The following is a 23,261-nucleotide window of genomic DNA, read 5'->3' as shown; positions in this document are numbered from 1 at the left end:
ACAGTGTTTTGGACTTGTTGCTGTGAACACCCTTTCACCATGCTCAAAACTTACACAAAAGACTCTGAAAACTGTCACACATCGGTGGTGAGTTTTGGCACTCTTGTGACTTAGTTTTGGCTGAGTTGTGAGCGCCGTGAACATCCCTAATGAGCACTAGGCAGGTTCCCAGCCTCTACTAAAGTAGAAATGAGCACGACTCTTCCCTGAAATGTTGTAATCACGAGTCACGAGGACCGGACACAGCCAGTGTTTATGAGATGTCGATACTGTCAATTAGTTAGGTAGTATTGTAAATACAACGATGGTGGACTTGCCTGAGATGTCGGATACCGTCGATTAGTTGGGTATCCGCATCTGCAGGCTTCGCCCTTAAATACATGCGTGAGTGGCAACAGTGATACACGAGAGACAAAAGGAAATGAACTACAAAGGTAACTGGACGCTTTGTGGTCAGTACCAAGTTGCAGGAGCGCCCCGACGCCTCTCCCAAAGCTCAATTTGTCCGGTCCGAGCTCCTCCAATCCGGCTGTGACGTACCGGGTGGATTACCGCCCCTGACCGCCTGTGGCGTTGGACTGCTAACTTCAACAGTTTATGTGGAGGACTATGTGGAGGGAATTACTAATTCCGTAGTCGCACAGGAGTTACCTTAACAGGCCGCTCCGCAATAGATTTACATTGTATATAAATACGCACAGACGGCGTTGACAAAAATCATCAGATTTTACCTTAGCTTACATCTGGTCTCACGAGTGTTACCGCTGAGGTAGCGGATTGCTTATACGGAATTCCTACGTTACAAGAAAATCCCTGTTCCCTTTGCTGCCATGGGTTCAAGCAAGGTCGTGGCTGCGAAAGCGGCCCTTCTAGTATATACAAAGGAATGAATAAAGAGGAAATCTACGTAGGGCAATTCTTGTGCGGACTGCGCGCTTAGTAAAATCCTCCACATGCGTCCCGGATATCTCCGGTGACTCGCATTTCCAACACGAGGACTATGTACAATCGGATGCCGCATACTCACTCTGTGCTGACCAGCCTGGACTGTACGCCAGTCGTAGGGAAAGCAGTACTGTCACGAAGTCACGGGTGCAAAAAAAACCCACCTCGTGGACGCGGCGCGCGACGTGCAAAAAAAAACGGTACTAGTACTTCAACCGATCTGTCCAATGCATCATCGCGCAGCGTATGAGAGGGGGGCCAGGCAATCTCTCCTCCCAATCCGAGTTCCAAATCCCCGCTTGGCTTGCCCATCATATGACATTCGCGGATCATCAACGATTAATTTTCATATCCGAGCTTATATAAGTAACCTTGTTTGCCTCGAAAGGAGGGAACTAGCCACTATGTTTTGAATATCCGGGCATCCACTTTCGAGGTCCGAGTTCAGCCCGGCTTCAATGACGTTTGTATATGAAGAGAGGGCTCTCGCGGTCAGGCACTGGCTAGACCCATCCGTGTCGATCAGGATCGTTCGCTTCATGTCATGCATGAAAGGAAGGTTTCCATTACCCCTTTGAACAGAAAGCTACATAAGACCGTTGGGGTTAATGATAATATCTTTCCATCTTTTTCTCCGGAGGGAAACGCTGAAACTGGGAGTAAGGTCAGCTCAGAAAACATGACTTTCCGGGATGAACCCATGATCCATGCATCCTTATGCCGGTGTGATCATCATCTCCCAGATGGCCATACCCATTGAGTTCAGATGAGACTAGTCTGGAAGAAGGAGTATCGTCGAGCCACAGACCCCTCGCCTCTGGATGTTCGCATACATCCATGCTCTGTACAACGCTTCATGACGCCCAGGTTCGTAAATCCGTTCCTTTGTCCCATTGTACCCTAACGCGACATTTGGCAAATTTGTCCTTCCCCTTCCCACCTACTAGCCATTATCGCGAGGATAGTATCCGCCGGACGAGTGGCCATTCGCATTCACGGCCTCACAGCGGCGTACCCCAGCCTAATGACGAAGCTACCTTTCAAGCTCCCCACTGACGCGTCCTCATTCTTCGCTCCCAGAGACATTACGACATCCTACCCACTCCAATCCATCACCCTCCATCCCCGTTTCAGACCGGGACAAGCTAGAAGTAACCTTCCTCGTCGCCATGCCTAACAAATTCAGATCAAGCCATTTCTCACCCGACTCGTCGAACCCTGTGTACCTGGATTCGGAGGGGAATGACGACGATAGCCCATCGTTCGCTCTAGGGACAGCAGAGGCCGTTTGGGACGGAAAGAATGGGCACTTCGTCGAGTTAGAACATTGTTGATGAACTTCACATAACGAACCGTCGATTTCGACCGAATGGTAGAAACTGTAGTACTTCCGCGAAGATAACTTATGTATGTACGTGAGGATGGTTGTTCCTGGTAGTGACGAAATTATTATCAATACCCGCTCTTCGCTTAAGGCCCAACTTCCATTCGTGCGTCGTCCGCAATCCCTGCGCCTGCCTCGCGCCCTTGATCAGTTGGCTTTAAACTGGAAAGTGGCTCTACTCCGATGATCTCGACGTCCATTGGTTCGGTTTATGAAACGAAGTCTGGGCTGGACCCTGGCTCTGTTCTGCTTAGCCATGGCACAGCCGACGGATTAACTGCACTTGGTATACTGTCGAGTGCTGCTCGTGCCCAACGGTACTTATATTGAAATCTCTCTAAGATGAACAAGAATGCCGACAATGTACCAATGCAGAGTGTGTATGTAGGTGTACAGGTGAATGTATGAGTGTGTATGTGTAAAGCCAATGCGCACAAGTCCATCACGTCCATCTCGTCGGAAAGAAGATACACATGCAGTTTGATGAAACCAGAAGACGAAAATTCTTGATCCGTATCGAAGTGTGATAGGAAGGAAACAAAAGTAAGACGTGGCTTGCCCTAAGCTCAAATCTGGTTTCCAGCACTCCCACCGCGAGCAGGCCCAGAGGTGGATTCGCCTCCAGGGGCAGCGTTATCAGAAAGGACGTCCAGAACGGAGATAGATTTATCGGTCTGTGCATTTCCTCCTCCAGAAGGACCTAGAGTAGTAAGACGGTGAGGAGAGTTGGTTATCGAGTGGTCGTGGACTGACCGGGTGTACCGCTGTAAGCAGAGCCACCCGTAAAGCCGCTGCTTGTTCCATGCTTTCCACTCTTACGGTTAGTAACAAGACTGATGGGAAACGAAACGATGAGGATGAGCATCGGCAAAGATAAATCTAGTCCGCGAGGGAGGGCGAGACGCGTCACGGCGCGTAAAATACAAGACGGAAAGCAGCTTCCACAGAGAAGATGCGGTCCACCACGTTGAGGAACATGAGAAATGTCACATACTCATTGCCACCCGGTCCGGCCGATGAAAGGCCCGTCGAGGATTTTCCACCATTTTGGGCTAACGCGAGGATCAGAAATGGGTTATTTCCCTAAGGATACGCGTCCTTGCGCACCATTGTGAGAGAGAAGTTTGACGAGATGAATCCCACCATCGCCAGACACGCTCCCACCGTTAGCTTCGCCAGTTGACCCAGAATAACTACGTTTGCCAGAGATATGTAACGCCTAGCGCGACGACGGGACAATAAAGGGGAGCGTACCTAGAACCGCCATCATGAGGCAGGGGAGAAGCAACGATGAAGAGAGGGAGAGAAAAGGCGAACGCGATGACGGTGAAGAAACGCATCACGAAGAGTCTCAAGAAGTTATTTCAACGGATACTGGCCGTTAGTGTGTATGGGAAATTCGTTCCAGACGAGAGGAAGAGATGGAAGTTTAGGGAAGGGGGCCCATGCAGAATAAACGGGATTATATATTCATCCCCTTAGAATTTGGGTCCGGAGGCAGCTGGCTCTGGACGAGAGATGCGTCATGGAATGGGCGTCATCCACTGCGAGGTCAGGATGGATGGTTCACACAAGCAACGCCAGCAAATCATACATCCATTCGTGCAGTTTAGGCCAGCACCAGTAGAAAAGAGCAGCGCCTTAGCATCAGAGGCATAGGGATTGCGTTTCTTCCCATAAAAGGAGCGACAGTGTACTGAAGATGTGAAGACGATCGATCCAGACGTTCAGAGCTCTGGACAATGCACTACATGAACAGAAAGGGGAAGACCTTCCCTACATCTTCATTAGGTACTGGGGAGTTATTCAAAGCAGTCACTCATGATCAATGGGAGCCCCAGAGAGTACTCTCGAGCCACCACGGAGAAATCTCTGTGGCCACATATTAGGTAAGCAATCGAGTAACAGCAGACTCGTCAGATTTAAGGGAAGGAAAAATCACATCTCATTCCCCGCTTCCCCCCCTTCTCCTTTGGTCTTCATTCGCACCTTTCGATACGGCGCGGCCGTTCACTGCTGTCTCCAGAGAGTGACTGTTGAGCCGATTCAAAGAGCGTGGGAATCGGAATCTCCCGAATAGGACTTGCGCGTCGCGCAACCACCCACTCAAGCCTCCAGGAACGCCCTAAAGCTGAATCACAGTGAAACATGCCAGCAACATCAACGCAGCAGGTCTGTAGGGGATGTTCTATATTCGACAAAAACGTATCCTAAAAAGCTTTGCTGATAAGTATTCCATATAGCTCACCGATCTTGGCAGCACGACAGTTAGTACGTGTTGCATGTCATCAACCTCCTCCAAGAACTAAATTTCGAACACCCGCTTGTTTGTTGACTCTGTTATTGTGCCAAAACAACACGCCGGTCACTATCTCATGGGGAACTCCGTTGAATCTCCACAGTCGTTCACCCATTGGTGCTGTTGTCTGTTGCAGACCACCACGCGCGTGCAGCCGCACGCGCGCCAAATAAGCGTGTCATTGGCGTTCTTTTGGGGCAAGATCATGGGAAGACTGTAAATGTCGCCAACTCTTTCGCTATTCCCTTCGAGGAAGATGAGAAGGACAGTAAGACTTGGTTTTTGGACCATAATTATATCGAGGGGATGTGGCAGATGTTCAAGAAAGTGAATGGTAGGCGGTTCTCTTTGCTAAATTGGGTACGGTCTCTGTTGAGCATATTCTATGATAAAAGCTAGAGAAAGAATGATCGGGTGGTATCATACCGGGCCGAAGCTACGAGGGTCGGACCAAGAGATTAATGACCTCTTCAAGCGATTCATCCCTCGACCAGTGATGGTCATCGTGGATGTTCGTCAACAGGAAGTTGGCATTCCAACCAACGCCTACTTTGCCGTCGAAGAGATTAAAGACGTACGTGGTCACATCATTCCACTAATCTTTTCTCACATGTCAACTTTCAACGAAAAAAGGACGGTACCGAAACCCGGAAAACGTTCTTCCATGTCCCCTCCGCTATCGAAGCAGAAGAAGCAGAGGAAATTGGTGTAGAGCATCTCTTACGCGACATCAAACACAGCACTACCACAACTCTCACCACTCGCGTCGCGGAACAACTCTCCTCACTTCGTGGACTCACCTCGCGTATATCCGAAATTCGCGATTACCTCCATGCGGTAGCTAACTCCCAGTCCACCGTAACCCCATTCAATTCTACTTCACCCTCTACATCTGTTTCATCACTTTCACCAAATCCCCTCCCTGTCAACCATCAAGTTATTTACCACCTCCAAGACGCACTCAATCTCCTGCCCGACCTCGACAACACCTCACTCACATCAGCCTTCACAACAAACACAAACGACCAACTATTGGTGATATACTTGAGTGCTCTTGTTAGGAGTGTGATCGCGTTAGAAAAGTTAGTTGAGAACAAAGCCCAAAATGGTGTTGCCGAGCTCGAGGATGCACCGGGTGGTGCGACGAATGAGAAGACCAACTCGGCAGGGAAGAAAGGGAAGGCACAGCTCAATGGGACGGCAAAGGAAGGGAAGGATGGCAGGGAAGGGGCCGGGAAGGATAGTAACTCCTCCGATAAGTAAATGATAGAATTACCTTTAACACCTTCCGCACGGAATCAAAAAGGCTTGCGACGATCGGTTACTTTAATTTGAGATTTGCTAGAGTGCTCGCCATGCTTCGCAAGAACCTGCCTGCATTATTTCAGCCCAATGAACACTTATTATCGATATTGATTATATATACTGAGTATTGCGCATATTGGCAAAGGATACCTATAAGAGAGTGCAACTTTCCATGCTTGATATGGTCACATTTCCTACCCTCCATAATCTGTGCGCATATTGCACCATAGTGTAAGCCCGATTAAAAATCAGTGAAGCAGTGGCAATAGACAAAGATGAATTTGAAGCATGGAATATATGTAAGTAAACCTAGTGGCCTTCTACTTTTTGGAAATATTCTAAACTCTGGATGCACTGACCCGCCATAACTCCGCTCCCAGAAAGTACATTATGCATAACTCTCGATCAAGAGTGCCTTGCCTTGGTGCAAGATTGGGATAACGCCAAAAATGAAGAGATATCGTTGCGTGTACATACGCGACGGATCTTTCCGGCTCACTTTATGCTTTCCCCCCACTTCAAGCCACCATCTTTACCCGTTCTTCTTCGTGCCTTCTTTTTTGCCTCATTTCCCACCTGTATTTTGGATAGTGGATTCGCTCAAATCTATTTTGGCTAGGGCCCGGTTCGGTTCGGTCCCGGTCCGGCGGAAGAGTTCCTGCACCACTAACCGAGTAATGTAATTTTTAATCCGTATGGAATCCGCTTTCAGGTCCCCATTGGTAGGATTTGCCTAAAATTTGCCAGGACTACCTTGATCTCTGAAGCCGTGAACAAAAATGCTTTATGAATGTGTGCGCAATATCGATCAACATGGTGCAATTAATCCTTCGGTGGTTCGGTTCGGTTCGGTTCGAACCCGTTTGCAATAACCCCCCGACTTAGAGAACTAAGTTCCGAACTCCGGTTCACGGTTCGGTCCCGGTGAGAACCGCGGCACCCTAATTTTAGCCTCCATCGGGAATCTGTCGGTAAGAATGAAAAATTGTGCCAGCGTGAACTTCAGGGGACTAGTAAATGTCCGTGCAAAGTGCAATGCCCATTCTTTAAATCGAATGCTACAGTGTAGTGAAGGGTGTTGGTGAAAACTAACCAGTTGTTGGGTGACACATAATTAAATGATGTAGCGTGCCCATGGCGCACAAAAGAAGAGGGGAAAGAACATCCGCGACCGCAATTCGATGATCGATGATTTGCCGGAAAGTTCCGCCGCGACGGATTTCGGCGCTCAGTCTCCTGTTCAGTTAGGCCCTCTGACAAGTCGGACCTGTGAAGAAGACTGATTCGGTATTTTTTTCGCTCCAGTTGAAAGGCCCGTCGAATAGGGAAATGAGTGATGCTGTATGTTCATGCGGTCAAACTCTAAAATGAACCTTTTCACTGCTTTGCTCACCTTCATGCTCAGAGGTTGCCCGAGAGGCGGACTAACCCATTAGACTGTATCGTGTCGCCTTGCGATCAACTGGTCCTCGCCATGCCTTTCCCTTTTTCCTGATTGATTGTTCACGGGAGAAATGGTTGTTCCTGAAATGCCATCTTCCGAACTGCCCGTTTCTTATAATCAACTCTGATATCATGATCTGGTAAACACTCGTCTCCACATGCTTCTTCCACTGATGCAGAAGCAAATGAGATGTGTTCCTTTCATGGGTTGTCCAAAGTAGGAAACCAAGGAAATGCATAGCACGATAACCTGGATATAAAACGTGGGTCGTCGGGTACTCGAGTATCCCCTCATTACCTGGGGAACATATAGCGCAACGCCTGGAACATCTTTGGTACGGTCTCTTGGGGATAACCATAAACAGATCGTCTTTGGCGAGCCCCCCTAGTTTACTAGAAGAAATTCGAGTTTGATCCATCTTCTCATGAGCCGGACGGATGCGGATACACATCATGCGTGGAATGCTTCCAGACGACGAAGAGTTTAGCCATGACTCTGCCCATAAATCCACAGCAAGTCCCAATCGCCAATGTTTTTCAAGGTTACCAGGCATGTTATTATTTGCTTGTTCTCTCTGCATCGTATTCGTGCTTGCATGGTCGGCGCATCGTAATTACATCATCAACACGACGACGGTTATCCCTCAGCTCAGGCTTCTCCGTCCCAAACGCGATGGGAAGAAGCTTCAAGGAACAGCAGTGGTGGCTGGAGGAAGGTAAGTCCCACTTTGAGAGAAGTTCCTACCTTGTTACAGTCCCTTGTCGTGTCTTTATCATTTCCCAGCATTGCAGGATATGCAACTGCTCGCGTTCTGTCCGATTACTTTGCACGCATTGTTATCATTGAGCCGGATTACCGAATCGAGAGAACTGCAACGCGTGTTGCTCAGCGTGGTCACTGCCATGTCGCGTTTCCACTGATGGTTATCATCTGTCGAGCACTCTATTCGAATTTTGATGAGGTGGCCGCAAAGATGGGCTGTCCAGTTCATCCTTGCTTCCGAAGGTGGATATTGGGTACGTCCTGGAACTGCTGGCCCACGGCAGCACTCCCTGGGTGTGAGTATCAGAGGGTCATGTGAGTGATCAAGTTGATTACCCTGGGTCTCCTGAAGTTAGTAATCTTCGTTGATGTTAGAGTGGAAAGGGTCCTCCGCGAACTTGCTGCCTCTTACGCAGGGGATTCTTTGGAGGCTATACAAGGAACCGTTACCAGTTTGCATGCTTCCGTGCCATCTTCGGCTTCTATCTCTGCCGTGTCCTACAGACCTTCGATGGGATCAGCCGAAACTGTCACAATGCCCTGCGTGTTTTTTGCGGATTGCAGTGGAGGAAGTGCAATAGCATCGAAATTGCTTCCCCGAGCGACTAGCAATCACCTAGAGGCTCGTTCCACAGCAGCTGCGGTGGCGCAACGCTGGGGCCCATATACTCGCCGTTCCTATGCTCTGGACGCCATGTACAGGTGCTTTTATGTTCCCGTGAAGGACGAGAAGTTGAAGCACCGAATTGCTGGCCTAGTACCACGGAATGACCCCAACTGTGGAAATTGGGCCGGACTGAAAACGTTATACGCCCAAGCCCCTCGTCCTGATGAAGCGGGCAGCGGAGGTCCAAAGGAAGGGATCATCATCCAGAAGGTTCTGGATAATGAATGTGTGTCTCTATCTCTATATTCGTACTTGACATAAACATACTTTCCTATTTTTAGTGCTTATCAGTTACGGCGCTTTGGGTGATGTGACGCCACCCAGCAATCTTGCTCAGCTCGACCTAACTGTTCGTGACACGCATGAGAAATTATTCAAGCTCAAGCCGTCGCTGAAGGATATTTCTCTTTGGGTTTATGCCCTATTTGACCTTCTCCGAGAAAGTCAAGTGGATGACAAGATCCAAATCCTTTCTTCTAAAATAGTGTGTATTCGGGTGGTCCAATGTTGTGGCAATATCCTTAATTTTTTTTAAAGCGTCCCTCGTGTTACATTGACTATTTATCGGCGCCTACCCCCAACAATTTCGTAGCCATCGGAGATTCCGCCATGTGTACGATACCCACTTCCATAGTGGCCACATAACTATGTACTGACGGTGAGCTCTCCCTTAGGCACGAATCCTTTCTTCGCCCAAGGGATGCCGAACGTATTCAAGAGCGTCGTTATGCTAAATACGACCTTACACAAGCACATCACTGGCTTCCCCAACCATACCAACATCTCCTCACTACCGATTTCGCGTTCCTATTTCGCGCTAGCCAATCAAATATGCGGGTACACCTACAATGTCATTCGTTCATTTGACTATGGCCACCCAGCGACGAAGCCTCAAGAAGGAGAAACCCTGGAATACGGTGCCAGATTCAGGGAATACTGGAATTATCTAGATAAGGCTAGTCAGTGGAGTACAGCGGTGGCAAACGCCGTTGATGAGGTGCGTATAGGAACCAGCCCATATGTAGATTTGTTTAGCCCGCTGGTGATGGGGATGGTCTTGTGGGAACAACTCCGAGGTCGAAATGAAGCGGGGACATGTTGAACTATTTGCCTGCCTCCATCCAACAGTCTGCTGCAGACTCGGTCCTTTCCACCGGGTATTCTGGCCATTCAAATACCCCCACCTGAGGCGAACCCTTGCCGAAGTAGACGCGAAGCCCCTATGTGTATCCAATCGCACAAACAAAGTAGAAGCTAGTTATCATGACATAAACATTACAAATTATAATCTCTTGTCCATGGTAGTGTGCTGCACGGATAAACCAGAATAAGCCTGAAGCTTCCCAGACGTACGTGCACACCAGGTCTGAATGGATATGGTCCCCAACTAGGTGGATGGCAATGCATGTCTTCGTAATTTTGGATCCGCGGGTGGAGAAGAGGCAATGCATCACTGTGCGGTCAGCTACGGACCGATGGAAAATTCACGAAGCAGACCAGGTAAGATCGATCGATGATAGAGAGGGAAAATGTAGCGCCCCTTGAGGCCCCATAATCTAGCTCTACCACAGAAGTGATACAGGGTTCCAACACCATTACTAATTTTAACAGACTAGCTTTTCGTCTTAATAATAATGCATTCCCGCTTCAGCCTAAGAAGCCACACAGGGACACAAGCCCGAGTGAGGTGTCCACTATACAGTCTCACCGCCCCGCTGCCGTCTGGGCTGCTGGTGCCAAGTGCTACGCCGCTACGCTGTAGGCGGGCTGTCCAGGGCAATAGCCCCGAACCCCGAGTCACATGTAAACTAGATACATATAGTCACGTGGACAAGCGGGAACCTCCGGGAACCGCTTACACACCACCGTGAAATACACATCTTGTATCACTTATGGCTTGTGTGCTGAGCAACCCCAAAGACCTCACACTTTTTTAAGTGCATGAGGTGTGTTTTACAACACAACCCACAACTATAAAATCTCAACATCTGATTCGGAAGCGCTTATGGCGCCTAAACACGCCCGCAAGGGCAAGGTCGCATCTGCAGCGACGTTAAAAAGAAGCGAGCGGTTTATTAAGAAACCGCAATCTCCCATCATGGGAGATTCAAACCAAAAGCCGTCGTCAGATGACGACGAGGATCAACGCGATCCGGAAAAGCAACCACTTCAGGGCTGGTCCCTGAAGACTTTAGAAACTTACGTGGAGTAAGTGCGGGGCAAAATACCCCCAGAACTCCACAACAAACTGATCTAACCCAAGCTGGGGAAGATCCCTTACCTCCTCACAGGTGATCAACTTGCGCGAAAAACGCATAAGCGCCCAACGATCAGCCCAAAAAGCTGATCGGATAGAGCCGCAGGAAACCCCAGGGCCCCACTATCCCCTGGAGTTCCCCATCACGTCCCCAAGTCAAGCCCCAAAGGCAGACAAAGGGAAACAAAGGGAAGAAACCCCCGCATCGGCTATCCGAAAAAACTACTGGACTTGTTCCAGGTTCCGTCCGAATGGAGGACGGAAAGTGAAGATCAACTTCTTCTCAGGCTGAAAGCCCGAGAAGGCGCGAAAATACGCCCTGAGAGCAGGATCTCTCAGAGCACGGAAGCTCCAAAAGAACCTCCGCTGTTTACACTCCCACGCACCATGCCAGACAAGGCAAGGTCGCCAACTTCGGAGGAGGTCTCCGAGATAATGAAGAGGAGGCGAACTGAAATGAGGGAGTTCGCTGAGGAAGCCTTACGTAAAAATAAGGAGAAACCAGCGAACAGACCCCTCTATGAAAGGGAAGCACCCTCCGCAACGGCCTCGCCAAAACAAAGCGAGCGTGGAGTGTTCACTCCAAGAACCCATTTTGGAACCCCCAGAAGCGGAAATGTCAACTGGGGAGAGTCACTGCTTGCCCAACCAAACTTCCTCCTGGAAAACCAGGAATTGCGCATAATAAACACGATAAACTCGATCCAGAAAAAGATCGAGGAAACGAACCATAATAGCACGGCTCGTCTAGAGATAACTCTAGAAAGAATGGCCAACGCAATCGATGCATTGACAGAAAAAATCAGCGAACAAACAGATTTGCTGAAGGAAATAAACTCCTCACAAAAAAGTGAGGAAACAAATAAACACCCCTGGACCACGGTCCAGGACATAAATAGAACTCGTGAAAAATTCACGAAAAGAACCACCAGTGAAAGCACACTGGAATATCACCAGCGACTCGACAGAGACGCTAAGGAGATCCTTCTCCCAAGGATAGGAGAAGACGATGCCGAAAGAAGGCATCATTCAGAGATTAGGAGGAGAATTGGCACGTACCAAAGGTTCGGCCAAACATCCAATTATGACGGACCTCTCAAACAGAGAGGTAACTCATTCACACCCTCTCAAAACAATGAGAGAATACAAATACAACTTCAGGCAAATTCGCCTGAAACCAAAGAAACGCTGCGAGGAAGACTTCCCCAGCGAAAACCCCCCCAAAGGAGAGATCTCCATTGGATAGCGACCCTGCGAAGGCAGGGGAGCAAGAAGAGTACCTGGAGAAATGGTACGAAAAGGCCATAAGAATGGCCGAAGTGAGAATACTCACTCCCTACCCAGAAGGAGTGAAGCCAGAAGCCCTAAAGAATGGGCTGGCATTCCCTGACAAGAAATGGTCAGGGGAGAACGACATGGAATCGTTCTGGCAGTGGTTCACAGAACTACTGGGATTCCTCGCCTCGTGAGGATGCAAAGGTCCCCAATTCGACGAAGTCCACCTGGACTGCTTGATTCGTGGACTAGGGGGACCTGCGTTTGACCTCGGAATTAGACTCCGAGACGAAACTCTCCTCAGAGGAGACGAGGGCATGTTCCTCGAAGTTCTCAACATATTGATGAGAACCTTCATCAAAGCCTCCGCCGCGTTGAACGCGACAAAGAAATACCGCAACGTCAAATACGAAGCGGAAAAAGGCCTAAAACAGTTCTACTTAGAACTGTCAAAAGCAGCGTCCCAGATGGTGACGCCACCAGACCAGGCGTCCTTCAACGCCAGGTTCCTAAACTACATTCCCCTTGAATGGAAGAGGGAAATGATTGCTCATGATAGAATCAGAGCAGACTTCTCCTCAAACGAGGAGATGTTAAAAGCAATATCTCGTGTAGACGAGATAATTGATGGGCTGAAGATGTCTTCAGCCTACAAATCAGGTTACTATACCCGAACAACCACCACGGCAACAACAAGCCGCGGCAAAGCCCTCCCATCAGGAAAGAAAGCGGAAGAGCTGAAACCCAGATGGAAAGAGGATACATCCTCGAAAAACTCGAGGAAAACTGACCAAAAGTCAGTTCCAATTTGCGGCAAATGCGGCAAAATAGGGCAAATGAAAGATTGCCCAAGACACAATATAACGAGCGATGAAAAACCAAGGCATATAGCTGCCATGGAAATCACGAACTCAACAGATGAAGAGTCAAAAAGCTCATCAGATGAGAAACCGGAGAACAACTCTGGTAACTCCGAAGCATCAAGCTTCGAAGTAGAGGACCCATACGAAGGACCTCAATATTCACCCGACTCAGAGGGTGAGGAAGTCAACGTTGGGACCATAAGAATGGGCCCAATGTCAGTCATCGACCACGATGACATAAATTATAAAATCAAACTGGCTGTAGCACACCAGTTAGAAAACATGGCAGACAAAAAAGTCGCTGAAGCCTTGGTGGAAGCACCAAGAAAAGACGCCTTGGGGAAATACACCAAAGTACCCAAGGAAAACAAGGACAAAGGGAAGAAGGACCAAAAGTCCATCGAAACCCAGTCCCCTTTATTTGATGCGAAATTCCACATCTCAAAAGACGCGGGAAAATACCCCGTAAACAGACCGCTCTCAACAAAGAGAACGCTAACGGCTCACATAAAAATAGCAGGCATAAAAGCCTATGCGCTATTCGATAGTGGAGCCGAAACGGACGCTTTATCGCCGGACTTTGTCCACGCGGTCCACATCCCAATTCTTCAACTGGAGAACCCAGTCGTCCTTCAAATGGGGACGAAAGGAACAAGATCACAGATCCTGTTCGGAACCAACGTGGACGTTGAGATCAACGGCCACGTAGAAAAACACTACTTCGATGTAATTAACATCGACAGGTACGACGCCATCTTCGGTGCCCCCTGGTTAAACAAAAACCAGGTAAGCTTAGACTTCCGGTCCCACAAAGTGAGAACGGCGAACAAGGGCAACATAGACACCCTTGGAATAAGCGAAGACCATGTGACGAGATCACACGGAGGGAAAACTCGAGCAAGAGCCTGAGAACAACCAAAAAAGAAGCCTCCCTGACAGGGAGGCAGGATTGAAACACACCTCAGGGTAATCACAAGAAAATACCCTGAAGGTTGGCCCAATCCTAGTCCGGAAGGACTAGAACTTCCAGATGTACCACACCTGGAAGGTCTCTCCATGAACAACCCCGAGTTCGAAATACTCAGGGAGTGGTGGAGAGAAAAATTTGAAACCGTAATGGCGCCAGCGCCATTAGAAATGCCTCCCTTGAGGGAAGTGAACCATCGAATCCCGTTGAAGGATCCGAACAAGAAATTTCGGGAAAACACCCCGAGATGTCCCGCAGCACTGCAGGAAGCACTAGCGACCAAAATAGATCGCTATGTAAAAGCAGGATGGTGGTATCCCGCAAACAGCGAGCGAGCATGCCCGCTACTGTGCATCCGCAAAGCAGATGGATCTTTGCGCACGGTAATAGACGCGAGGAACCGTAACTCAAACACGATCCTCGACATCACTCCAATGCCAGACATGCGACTGATCCAGGAATCAGTCGCCAGAGCAACATACCGATCTAAGATCGATATGTCGGACGCGTACGAACAAATACGTGTGGATCCAGATGACATCCATAGGACGACATTCTCCACGCCCCACGGGACGTACAACTTGAACACGATGCAGCAAGGAGACTGCAACGCTCCCTGCACCTTCCAGCACACACTGACCTGGGAACTACGAGGAGAAGTAGGCAGACGCCTACACGTCTGGTTCGACGACATATTCACCAGCACAAGCTCGGTGGAAAACCACAATAAAGCACTATTGTGGTTATTCACTCGCCTAAAAGGGGCGAAATTCTACATAAGCCGGAAAAAATTCCAGCCATTTGCCCCAATCCTAGACATTCTAGGAAGCCGAGTGGACGAACAGGGCATCCACGCTCAAGCGGATAAAATGGAAAAAATCCGCAACTGGCGAGAGCCAGCAGACCACACAGGAGTCCTAAGATTCCTGGGAATGGTAGAATATCTATCGATATTCATGCCAAACATCAGCGGTTACACAGGACCACTGCAAACAATCTGCTCAAACAAGCAGACATTCAGGTGGACACCACTCCACCAGAAATGCTTTGACGAAATCAAACGTCTAGCATGTAGGGCTCCGATCCTGAAGCCCGTCCAGTGGAACCCACCGGAAAGCCTCTCAGAAGAAGAGAGGACCAAACTCCACGTCTGGGTCATAACAGACGCATGCCCAGCGGGCATGGGTGCATTAATTGGACAAGGCGAAAGGTGGCAGACTTGCCACCCGGCCGCATTTATGTCCAAAAAGTTCACCAACACACAACGTAGGTACTTCGCCTACGAGCTCGAGGCACTGGGTGTCCTCAAAGCACTCATGAGATGGCAAGACGACCTCATGGGAGGCCGTGAATTCACAGTAATCACGGACCACAAAGCTTTGGAATATTTCAAAGCGAAAAACCACAACTCAGGAAGACACCTGAGATGGCAAGCCTTTTTCGCAAGCTTCAATTGCGAAATAAAATATGTGGAAGGCCACAAAAACAAAGTGGCAGATGCACTCTCACGATACTACGACTCGTCAACGGACGAGGATCTGCATTTCGACGATTATGTGTCGGCGGACATCCACCTGGACAAAAATGCAGAAGATATCATTCCCGACAGAATCGAGGAATACGAAGAACTGCTACTAAGCAGTACCCTGAGTAAAAACTCAGAGAAAAAGAGACTCGCAGCGATACGTGCGAAAAACACCCTAGAGGAAGCTCTAGGGGGGAGCGATAACCTAGAGGAAACTCTAGGGGGAGCGCCCAAAATCTGGAAGAAATCATAACTCCAGAAAAGAACCTTCGAAAACAATTCGAAGAAAAAGACCTCATTGAGGCAATAAAATCTGGATACTTGAAAAGCCAGACCCACTGGGAAATCCTAGAGAACCCGGGGAATTTCAAAAACTTCTCCGTAAAAGATGGGCTGATAACCCGACTTGGAGAAGGAGGAACGACCCAGATAGCAGTCCCGAAAGGAAACTACGAAAGGAAGTCCATTCGGGGAATAATCCTTGAGAGCATCCACGAAACACTTGGACATCTAGGATCCAAGAAAACAGTGGAAACCCTCCGTCGACACTTCTGGTGGAAGTCGATGAGAAAAGATACCCACAAGTTCTGCAGGTCTTGCGGAACTTGCCAAACAACCAAGAAAAGCACCAGGAGAAATCCCGGAATGCTTCACCCACTCCCGACCCCTGAGACACCATGGTCATCAATAGCCATGGACTTCACAGGTCCATTCCCAACAAGCTTGGGATATGATTACCTCTGGGTAATCATCTGTAGGTTGACGTCCAACGTCCACCTAATTCCAATAAAAACAACAACGAACGCACTAGAACTAGCATTCGTATTTCTTCATGAAGTTGTAAGACTCCACGGTCTACCACACTCGATCATATCAGATCGAGACTCGAAATTCACGTCAAAATTTTGGCGCGAACTACACCGAATACTCGGCGTACAGTTGAAATTCACAACTGCATTCCACCTGCAAGGCGACGGCCAAGCGGAAAGAATGATACAAAAAGTAGTACAAATACTACGCACGATGGTTAGACCAGACCAACACGACTGGGCAGCGAAACTGTCGATGGCGGAATTCGTGATCAATGCGAGCTCGAACACATCGACAGGATTTGCCCCGTTCGAATTAATCTACGGCCATATGCCAAAGATGTGCCTAACAGCACCACTCTCGGACTACCCGGGAGTAAATGACTTTGCTCAAAAAGCGAAGGAAAACCTCATGGCAGCACACGACGCGATAATACATCATCGCGCTGCTCAAACAATCCAGGCGAATAAGAAAAGACGCCCGGACCCGCCTTTGAAAAAAGGCGAGCTCGCATACTTATCCACGGATAAGCTGAACCTACCCAAAGGCAGGGCAGGAAAACTAAAGCCCCTATACATAGGGCCTTATGAAATCCTGGAAACATTTCCAGAAACGTCCAACTACGTCCTCAAGTTGCCACCACAACTTGAACAACGCGGAATCCACCCAAGATTCCATGTATCCCGGCTAGCACCTCACGAGCCGAATGACCAGGAAACCTTCCCAAATAGGGAAGTAAACATATTCTACGATTTCGGGGAAGACCCTGATCACGAAGCAGTAGTTCGCGAAATCCTAAACCACGCATGGGTTCACAACGAACTCTGGTTTAAGGTTAAATGGGAACTAGGGGACACCACATGGGAACCCCTAGGAAATTGCGACGACCTCGTCCACCTGGACGAGTACCTCACCTTACAAAATGTAAGGGAACCAGAAAAACTCCCTATCAAAGAAGACAGGGAACTCTCGGCATCATTACGCCCCCAAAAACGGAGGCGGAAGAAGTAAAGCCGAGGGACGATGGCCCACAGCCAAGAGCGTGGGAAAGTTCTGGGCAAGTAACTCGCCCGGACAGCCACACCATGTACTAGAAATCACATGGGCTAGGCAAGCAACTCGCCTAGACCACGTGAACCACAGGCTCACGTGCAAAAGAACACACAACCGCGGCGAATCCCACGCACGCAAGAACGAAGACCCCTCCCACCGCCACGAGTAACATAACGATGAGATGTCGTTCTCTGGGGGAGGCAACCCTCGGTTCGATCCAAACAAACCGCTGGATATCGAAATACGACAACCCAGGGAGCAAGGCTCCCCGGAACAACAACAACACCAGGCGCAGATAAGCGCCATGGATTACATGACGCACGCAGCACAAATGAGTGCTGCGAACCATCAACCATCTGCGTTGCCAACAGGCATCGCACACCCCCAGCCTCCCCAAAGAGGCTTCCAACCATACGCGGTGCAAACTGCACCGATGGCGCAACAAGCGCCATTCCAGGGGCAGCATTTGCTGCTGCAGCCCCAGGCATACTCCCCAGGGAACTTCCCTGGCCAGATCAACCCCTGGTTTAGCCAATTCGGCCCAGGTCCAACAATGCCCCAGCCAAATGCAGGCTGGGAATCAGCCATCGCGTCAGCGGTAGCTGCTCAGACAGGTCAGCTCCGTGAGGAGCTGAAAGAAATGAAGTCCCTCGTAGGAGGGAGACGAGGGAGCGACAGCGGCTCCTCATCCAGACCGTCCAAGCGGGCACGGTCTAATAACTCGAGGGCGTCAGAAGATGCCTGCGACCATTGCGCCCACTGGAGGCGCGAATACAACAGAGCACGAAGAGATGCTGAGGGCATCTTTGACTCTCTGAAAGATGCAGAGAGAGAAGTCGATCTCCAAAAAAGGGAGATCGAATTACTGAAACGCGAGCTCAGAGAGGCACGCGCACTGGCAGACCTCGCTGCCAAACCCATCATGACGGGGGCCTCCCAGGTCAGGGGGAGGGGATACGGTTCCGGGCCTCATGAGGCGCGACCCCAAATGGGGACTAGCGCATCAAGGGGTGGGGCACCGACTATCCCGCCACCCCATGGGCAGGCGACCCTGTCCGGGTTGCATAAGGGCCCGCCCTCAGAGGGGCAAACCCATGTCGAGGGGAAGAGGGAGAGTGGTAGGCAACCGACGGCAGACCCTAAAACGGGGACCACTGCCAGAGGCGGCGGGCCACTGAGTACCTCAGCACCCTATGGGCAAGCTACCCTGCAGGGAAGTGTCCACATGCTATATGAGACCGCCGAACTCAATGAGTTTGGCAAAGTCGAAGCTCCAGTCGACATAACAATTGACCCCAACTTCCCCATGAGGAGAATAGTGGGGTCAGAAGCGGCGCATGACGCCGCATACGCTTGGTGGACAAGCATGAGTGGGAAAGAATTCGTACACTGGTACGAACAGGCTGAAGCCGCCTTCAAAAGCGGCAAGGTACACAGAACCCTTCGCGAAAAAGCGAAGGAAACCGAGAAATACTTCTTGGGACTCCCGAGCATCGCAAGACTCGTGGAGGAATATAATTCCCCGGAGAACAAGGGAAAAATCTCCTGGGAAAGTCTAGGCAAAGCTGCCTACTTAAAGTCCCAGTTCAAACCACTCAGGACTCCTGAGGAACGTGCCGCAAGAACGGCGGAGCGGGAAGCGAAAGCTTCCAAATACCGGGAAAGAGACGCAAGTCTCCGAGCTGGACAACCAGCCCAACGACCATCCTTCCCCACGGGAAGAACGGTAAACCTACCGTACTCTACACCTGAGCCAAGCAGCTCAGGAACACAACAACCCGCTCCCACCCAGGGAGCACCCACTTTGTCGAGCCCACAGCCCGACAATGTAGCCCAGGCTACGTCATCGCATCTGATGCAGCAATCGGATGTCCAGATGAACAACCCGGAGGAAAACCCTCCTCCGGGGCAATGAATCCACCCTTGAGAGAAGGGAGAGTGACACGGTAATACGCCATCGAGGCGCCCGTGAAAACACCCCCCCCAACTCGAGGCCCCGCACACAATACTGTATGCGAGGAACCGCAAGTAACAATTGCGGAAATCTCCACTCCGCCAAAAGACCCACACCCACCACCGCTCGTGTGTAAACACCACTTACACACGAACCCTCACAGAACAAGTGAGGAACACCAAAGACATACAACCTTTGGGTCGAAATCCATTTTCGACAAACTCCACCACTTCTTTCTTCTCTCCCTGCGATACCAATGTATCGCCGTTCACTTCAAAGTAACGGCCCACACTCATTCACTTCCTAAACCCCCTCTCTTCCTTTCACCAACATGTACAAAATCGCCCACTTTAAAGTGGCGACAACAGAAACACTCATTGATAATTCCAAACTCAATGTAAAACAACTATTAAAATTCTGTTTCTATTCACTATCAACCTTGTATGCGTCACAAATGCAACGCAAGGGGGGAGAATGTCAGGGCAATAGCCCCGAACCCCGAGTCACATGTAAACTAGATACACATAGTCACGTGGACAAGCGGGAACCTCCGGGTAACCGCTTACACACCACCGTAAAATACATCATCTTGTATCACTTACGGCCTTGTGTGCTGAGCAACCCCAAAGACCTCACACACATTCATGTTCAATGATCCAGGTCAATTGCCAGCCAGATTGAATATAACAATGTAACAATTTGTTATTTAATGGAGGTATGAGATTAAATTAGGCTTGTGTGCACTCAGTCTAAACGCACTCATTGGTCTCTTTTCACACGTGGCATTTTTCCTGGTGGTGTTTAATCTTATGCGCCGTACCCACTGTCGGCCTTACGCATACTGTGCCTTCCAAGGTTACAGTCATGCTGATTCAGGTTTTTGCCACTGCATTCCTGGGTCGATTCTTCTGGACAATCTCATCCATGAGTTTCGTCCACCTATGCTACAGGGCTCTGGCCCTCTTATACCTTTCCTCTGCTGAAGGCGTGTTCTTTCTTAGTCTTTTCTTTTGTCCTGTATGCTGTTTTTTGACGAAGACATTCCTTCGTCTTCCTTGCTTCCAGTAAGCCTTTCGGTCTCACCAAGGGGAGGTGTTGTGACCTTCGGTTACTCTCAGTGGGTGGGATCCCAATTGCTTACTTAGGTTTTTCTAGGTTTCCTTTTTTTGGTTGTTTCCTTGCCCGCTGTAACTTCTGTCTTTCTTTCCTTATTGCTCGTTGTCCTTGTCGTTTGTGAAACCCTCCTCCTTCCCCGGTCTCCTCCCTATTGTAAATTAACCAGGTCACCTTCAATTCCAGAGGTTCTGGCATTGCCGGGACTGTTGCCCTGCTAATCGCTTGAGTATCCTGCGTGCACACAAGAAATGCGGACAACTCCGCTACAACTGGTTTGGTGTCACGCGTCACGCTGGGTTGCCGGTTTGACAAAACTCGAGACTTTTTCCCACACTGGCACATGACCCGGTAGTTGGTTGTGCCAGTACAGCACTCTAGGGTTTCCTCATACCCTTACCTCGAAGCAATTGGCTCACTAATGTATGCCACTCTAGGAACTCGACCAGATATCTGTGCTGCTGTTCGGGCACTCCCTCCTTTCACAGTGACATTCGGACGTGAACATATTGAGGGGATCAAACATATATTCAGGTATCTTGCAGGCACTATGAACTGGGGGATAGTATACACAGCGGGGGGAGGGGAACTCGTGGGGTACACAGATGCGGACTGGGCGAATGATGCAATGAACCGAAGTCGATCTCAGGAAATGTCTTCTTGTTGTCTGGGGGAGCAATCTCCTGGATGCCGAAGCAGCAGACTATCATAGCTGACTCATCAACATATGCAGAGTACATCGCAGCAGCGGATGCAGCAAAGGAACTGGTGTGGCTGTGACAACTTCTCGAGGAACTACATGAAGGCATCGCCGGGCCAACAATCTTACACATTGACAATCGCACTGCAGATCTACTCGCTCGAAATCCCATCAACCATGCCACCACAAAGCATGTCGATGTACGATACCATTTCATCAGGGAATGTATTGTGGATGGGACAGTCAGCCTCAAGCTCATAGGGACCAACGATATGACGGCCAATGTTCTCACCAAGTCCCTTGCGAAGGTGAAGCACAAATGCTTCTGCCTGATGATGGGGATGGAGTATGTGGCCTAGAGAAGGTGTGGATGTCAGGCTGTGGGGGAGTGTTGATGTGGCAGCCCGACGCCACACAAGGACAAAGGGGAGGCGGAGCTGCAGGCAAAGCGTTGCCGAGTGGCAAACCCTTAGTCGCACAAAGCGTCGGAGGCGCTAGTTTCACCATTGTTATCCGCTTTGTTATGTTAGATAGACATAAAAGGGTGAGGATTACCTGAGTGCGATGCTCAACCCCATTTGACATCGCGCTCTAGACACCGCACTCTAGTCTTCCTCCCGCTGATTTACACAGACTTGCACATCTCCACACCGAGTCAGCAACTGATGGTGGAGGCTCTATTTCAGATGGTGATGACATTTGGATGGATGAACGGGGCCAGTTATCGAGAGGCACATGGAGATTTCATGTGACCCGTGACTCTTCTCTCACACCTGTGACTGAGATGCCAACTAAGCGCCAGTGCTTGCCATCTCCTGAACGTGGGAATCCTCTTAACAAGAAGGTAGGGATATATTTTTCCCAAATATGAGAGACTGATTGTGTTTCTTTCGTTAACATGTAGCTTAAAATATCAATATCAGACATTCCATCATCAGAGGCTGATGTTGTAGGTTATGGATCAGACACTGACGAAGTATGATAGTCAATTTACTGTGAAAATTTGCTGACTTTATTTATTCCAAATCTGTCATATCCGTGCATACCCGATCCCGACCCGACTTCCGGACCTCCTCCTTCCCCACCTCCGGAGTCCTACCCTACCGCTGTCCATTCCAATATTCACCTTCGGTCCTGGCACCACACCTCCTCTTACCTCCCTTGCCACCTCCACACCTCCTTCCCTCTCCTCCCCTATCTCCGTCCGCTCCGATACTCACCTTGGACCAAACACCGCCCCCTTGCCACCCTCCTACTACTCCTCCTACTCCTCCACTCCTCTCTCACAACACCTCCACCCTTCCATCATCCTCCTACGCTTCTCCCGTCCGCTCCGATACTCACCTTCGGACCTGACAACTCTCCTTTCCACCACTCCTTCCCTCTTCCCTTTCTCCTCTCTCTTGCCTCTGGTACTCTTCCGCCGACCTCCCACCAAGTTACAACCTTCCACCACTGTCCTGTACTTCGTACTCAGGCACCGCTCGTACCTTTGCTCCGAGCCTCCATCATAGTTCCTACCTCAGACTTTGACTCCACCTCAGTCTTAGTCCATTGCATTGGTGACCTCATACTATGTAAACACCATTGCCAATATTCCTCGGACTTTCAACCCCACCTCTGTAAGCTCCGCAACCTCCGAGCTTCGCAGATCATCTTCAGCACTTTCGCCGCTTGTAATGTATCTCTTGCATTTTCCCCTCATCCCCATTTGGACTGCTGCTTCTTCCCATTCTAGCCAGCACTTCCCTCATCCTCCTGCCCCTCTGGGCCTTGCCCTCCTTACCTCCTTTCAGATGTATCACAGGTTTTGCCTTATCTTTGTTTCCTTGTGCTTTTGCCCCCCATTATATATATCAGCGCTTGTACATACTCGTTGGAGGCTCAGTCCGAAATCGACCTGAAATGCCCCCTAGAGACTTCCTGCTCGCCTACTGT

The 23,261-nt window shown here is 49.6% G+C and overlaps 4 protein-coding genes across 4 annotated transcripts; 2 read left to right on the top strand and 2 right to left on the bottom strand.

The window, feature by feature from the left end:
* Positions 1-2,895: 2,895 nt before the first annotated feature.
* On the bottom strand, positions 2,896-3,669 carry EI90DRAFT_3020572 (uncharacterized protein; the record flags this gene model as incomplete). The annotated part of the gene is made up of 5 exons (XM_039057519.1): positions 2,896-3,029; positions 3,083-3,162; positions 3,324-3,381; positions 3,437-3,522; positions 3,584-3,669. The coding sequence occupies 5 exons, from the start codon at positions 3,667-3,669 to the stop codon at positions 2,896-2,898; spliced, it is 444 nt and encodes a 147-aa protein (XP_038910312.1).
* Positions 3,670-4,445: 776 nt separating this feature from the next.
* Positions 4,446-6,065, top strand: EI90DRAFT_3081116 (Mov34-domain-containing protein). The gene is made up of 5 exons (XM_039061934.1): positions 4,446-4,501; positions 4,573-4,600; positions 4,732-4,962; positions 5,024-5,202; positions 5,262-6,065. The coding sequence occupies exons 1-5, from the start codon at positions 4,478-4,480 to the stop codon at positions 5,889-5,891; spliced, it is 1,092 nt and encodes a 363-aa protein (XP_038910311.1). The 5' UTR covers positions 4,446-4,477; the 3' UTR covers positions 5,892-6,065.
* Positions 6,066-7,598: 1,533 nt separating this feature from the next.
* EI90DRAFT_2612051 (uncharacterized protein) lies at positions 7,599-9,967 on the top strand. Its single transcript, XM_039053331.1, has 6 exons — positions 7,599-8,092; positions 8,161-8,454; positions 8,515-9,032; positions 9,088-9,290; positions 9,344-9,419; positions 9,481-9,967. Exons 1-6 carry the CDS (start codon positions 7,815-7,817, stop codon positions 9,906-9,908), a joined length of 1,797 nt encoding a protein of 598 aa, XP_038910310.1. The 5' UTR covers positions 7,599-7,814; the 3' UTR covers positions 9,909-9,967.
* Positions 9,968-20,254: 10,287 nt separating this feature from the next.
* EI90DRAFT_3081097 (uncharacterized protein) lies at positions 20,255-20,872 on the bottom strand (the record flags this gene model as incomplete). The annotated part of the gene is made up of 2 exons (XM_039061933.1): positions 20,666-20,872; positions 20,255-20,574 (listed from the first exon to the last, which is right to left on the bottom strand). Coding segments are annotated over exons 1-2 (257 nt in total), but the record flags the coding sequence as incomplete, so codon positions are not given.
* Positions 20,873-23,261: the final 2,389 nt, after the last annotated feature.

This window comes from Cantharellus anzutake, assembly GCF_015039405.1.
Source record: "Cantharellus anzutake strain C23 chromosome Unknown EI90scaffold_83, whole genome shotgun sequence".
Taxonomy (NCBI): Eukaryota; Fungi; Basidiomycota; class Agaricomycetes; order Cantharellales; family Hydnaceae; genus Cantharellus; species Cantharellus anzutake.
The sequence above is the reverse complement of the archived record's forward strand: the minus strand, read 5'-3'. Positions and strand labels throughout refer to the sequence as shown.

Bases quoted from the DNA above. Each gene is read 5' to 3' on its own strand.
- EI90DRAFT_3081116 (XM_039061934.1), top strand. From the start codon at position 4,478: ATGCCAGCAACATCAACGCAGCAG. The intron at 4,502-4,572 runs GTCTGTAGGGGA...TATTCCATATAG, and splicing joins CAGCAACATCAACGCAGCAG to CTCACCGATCTTGGCAGCAC. The intron at 5,203-5,261 runs GTACGTGGTCAC...CAACGAAAAAAG, and splicing joins CCGTCGAAGAGATTAAAGAC to GACGGTACCGAAACCCGGAA.
- EI90DRAFT_2612051 (XM_039053331.1), top strand. From the start codon at position 7,815: ATGCGGATACACATCATGCGTGGAATGCTTCCAGACGACGAAGAGTTT. The intron at 8,455-8,514 runs GTGAGTGATCAA...CGTTGATGTTAG, and splicing joins TGTGAGTATCAGAGGGTCAT to AGTGGAAAGGGTCCTCCGCG. The intron at 9,291-9,343 runs GTGTGTATTCGG...TTTTTTTTAAAG, and splicing joins AAATCCTTTCTTCTAAAATA to CGTCCCTCGTGTTACATTGA.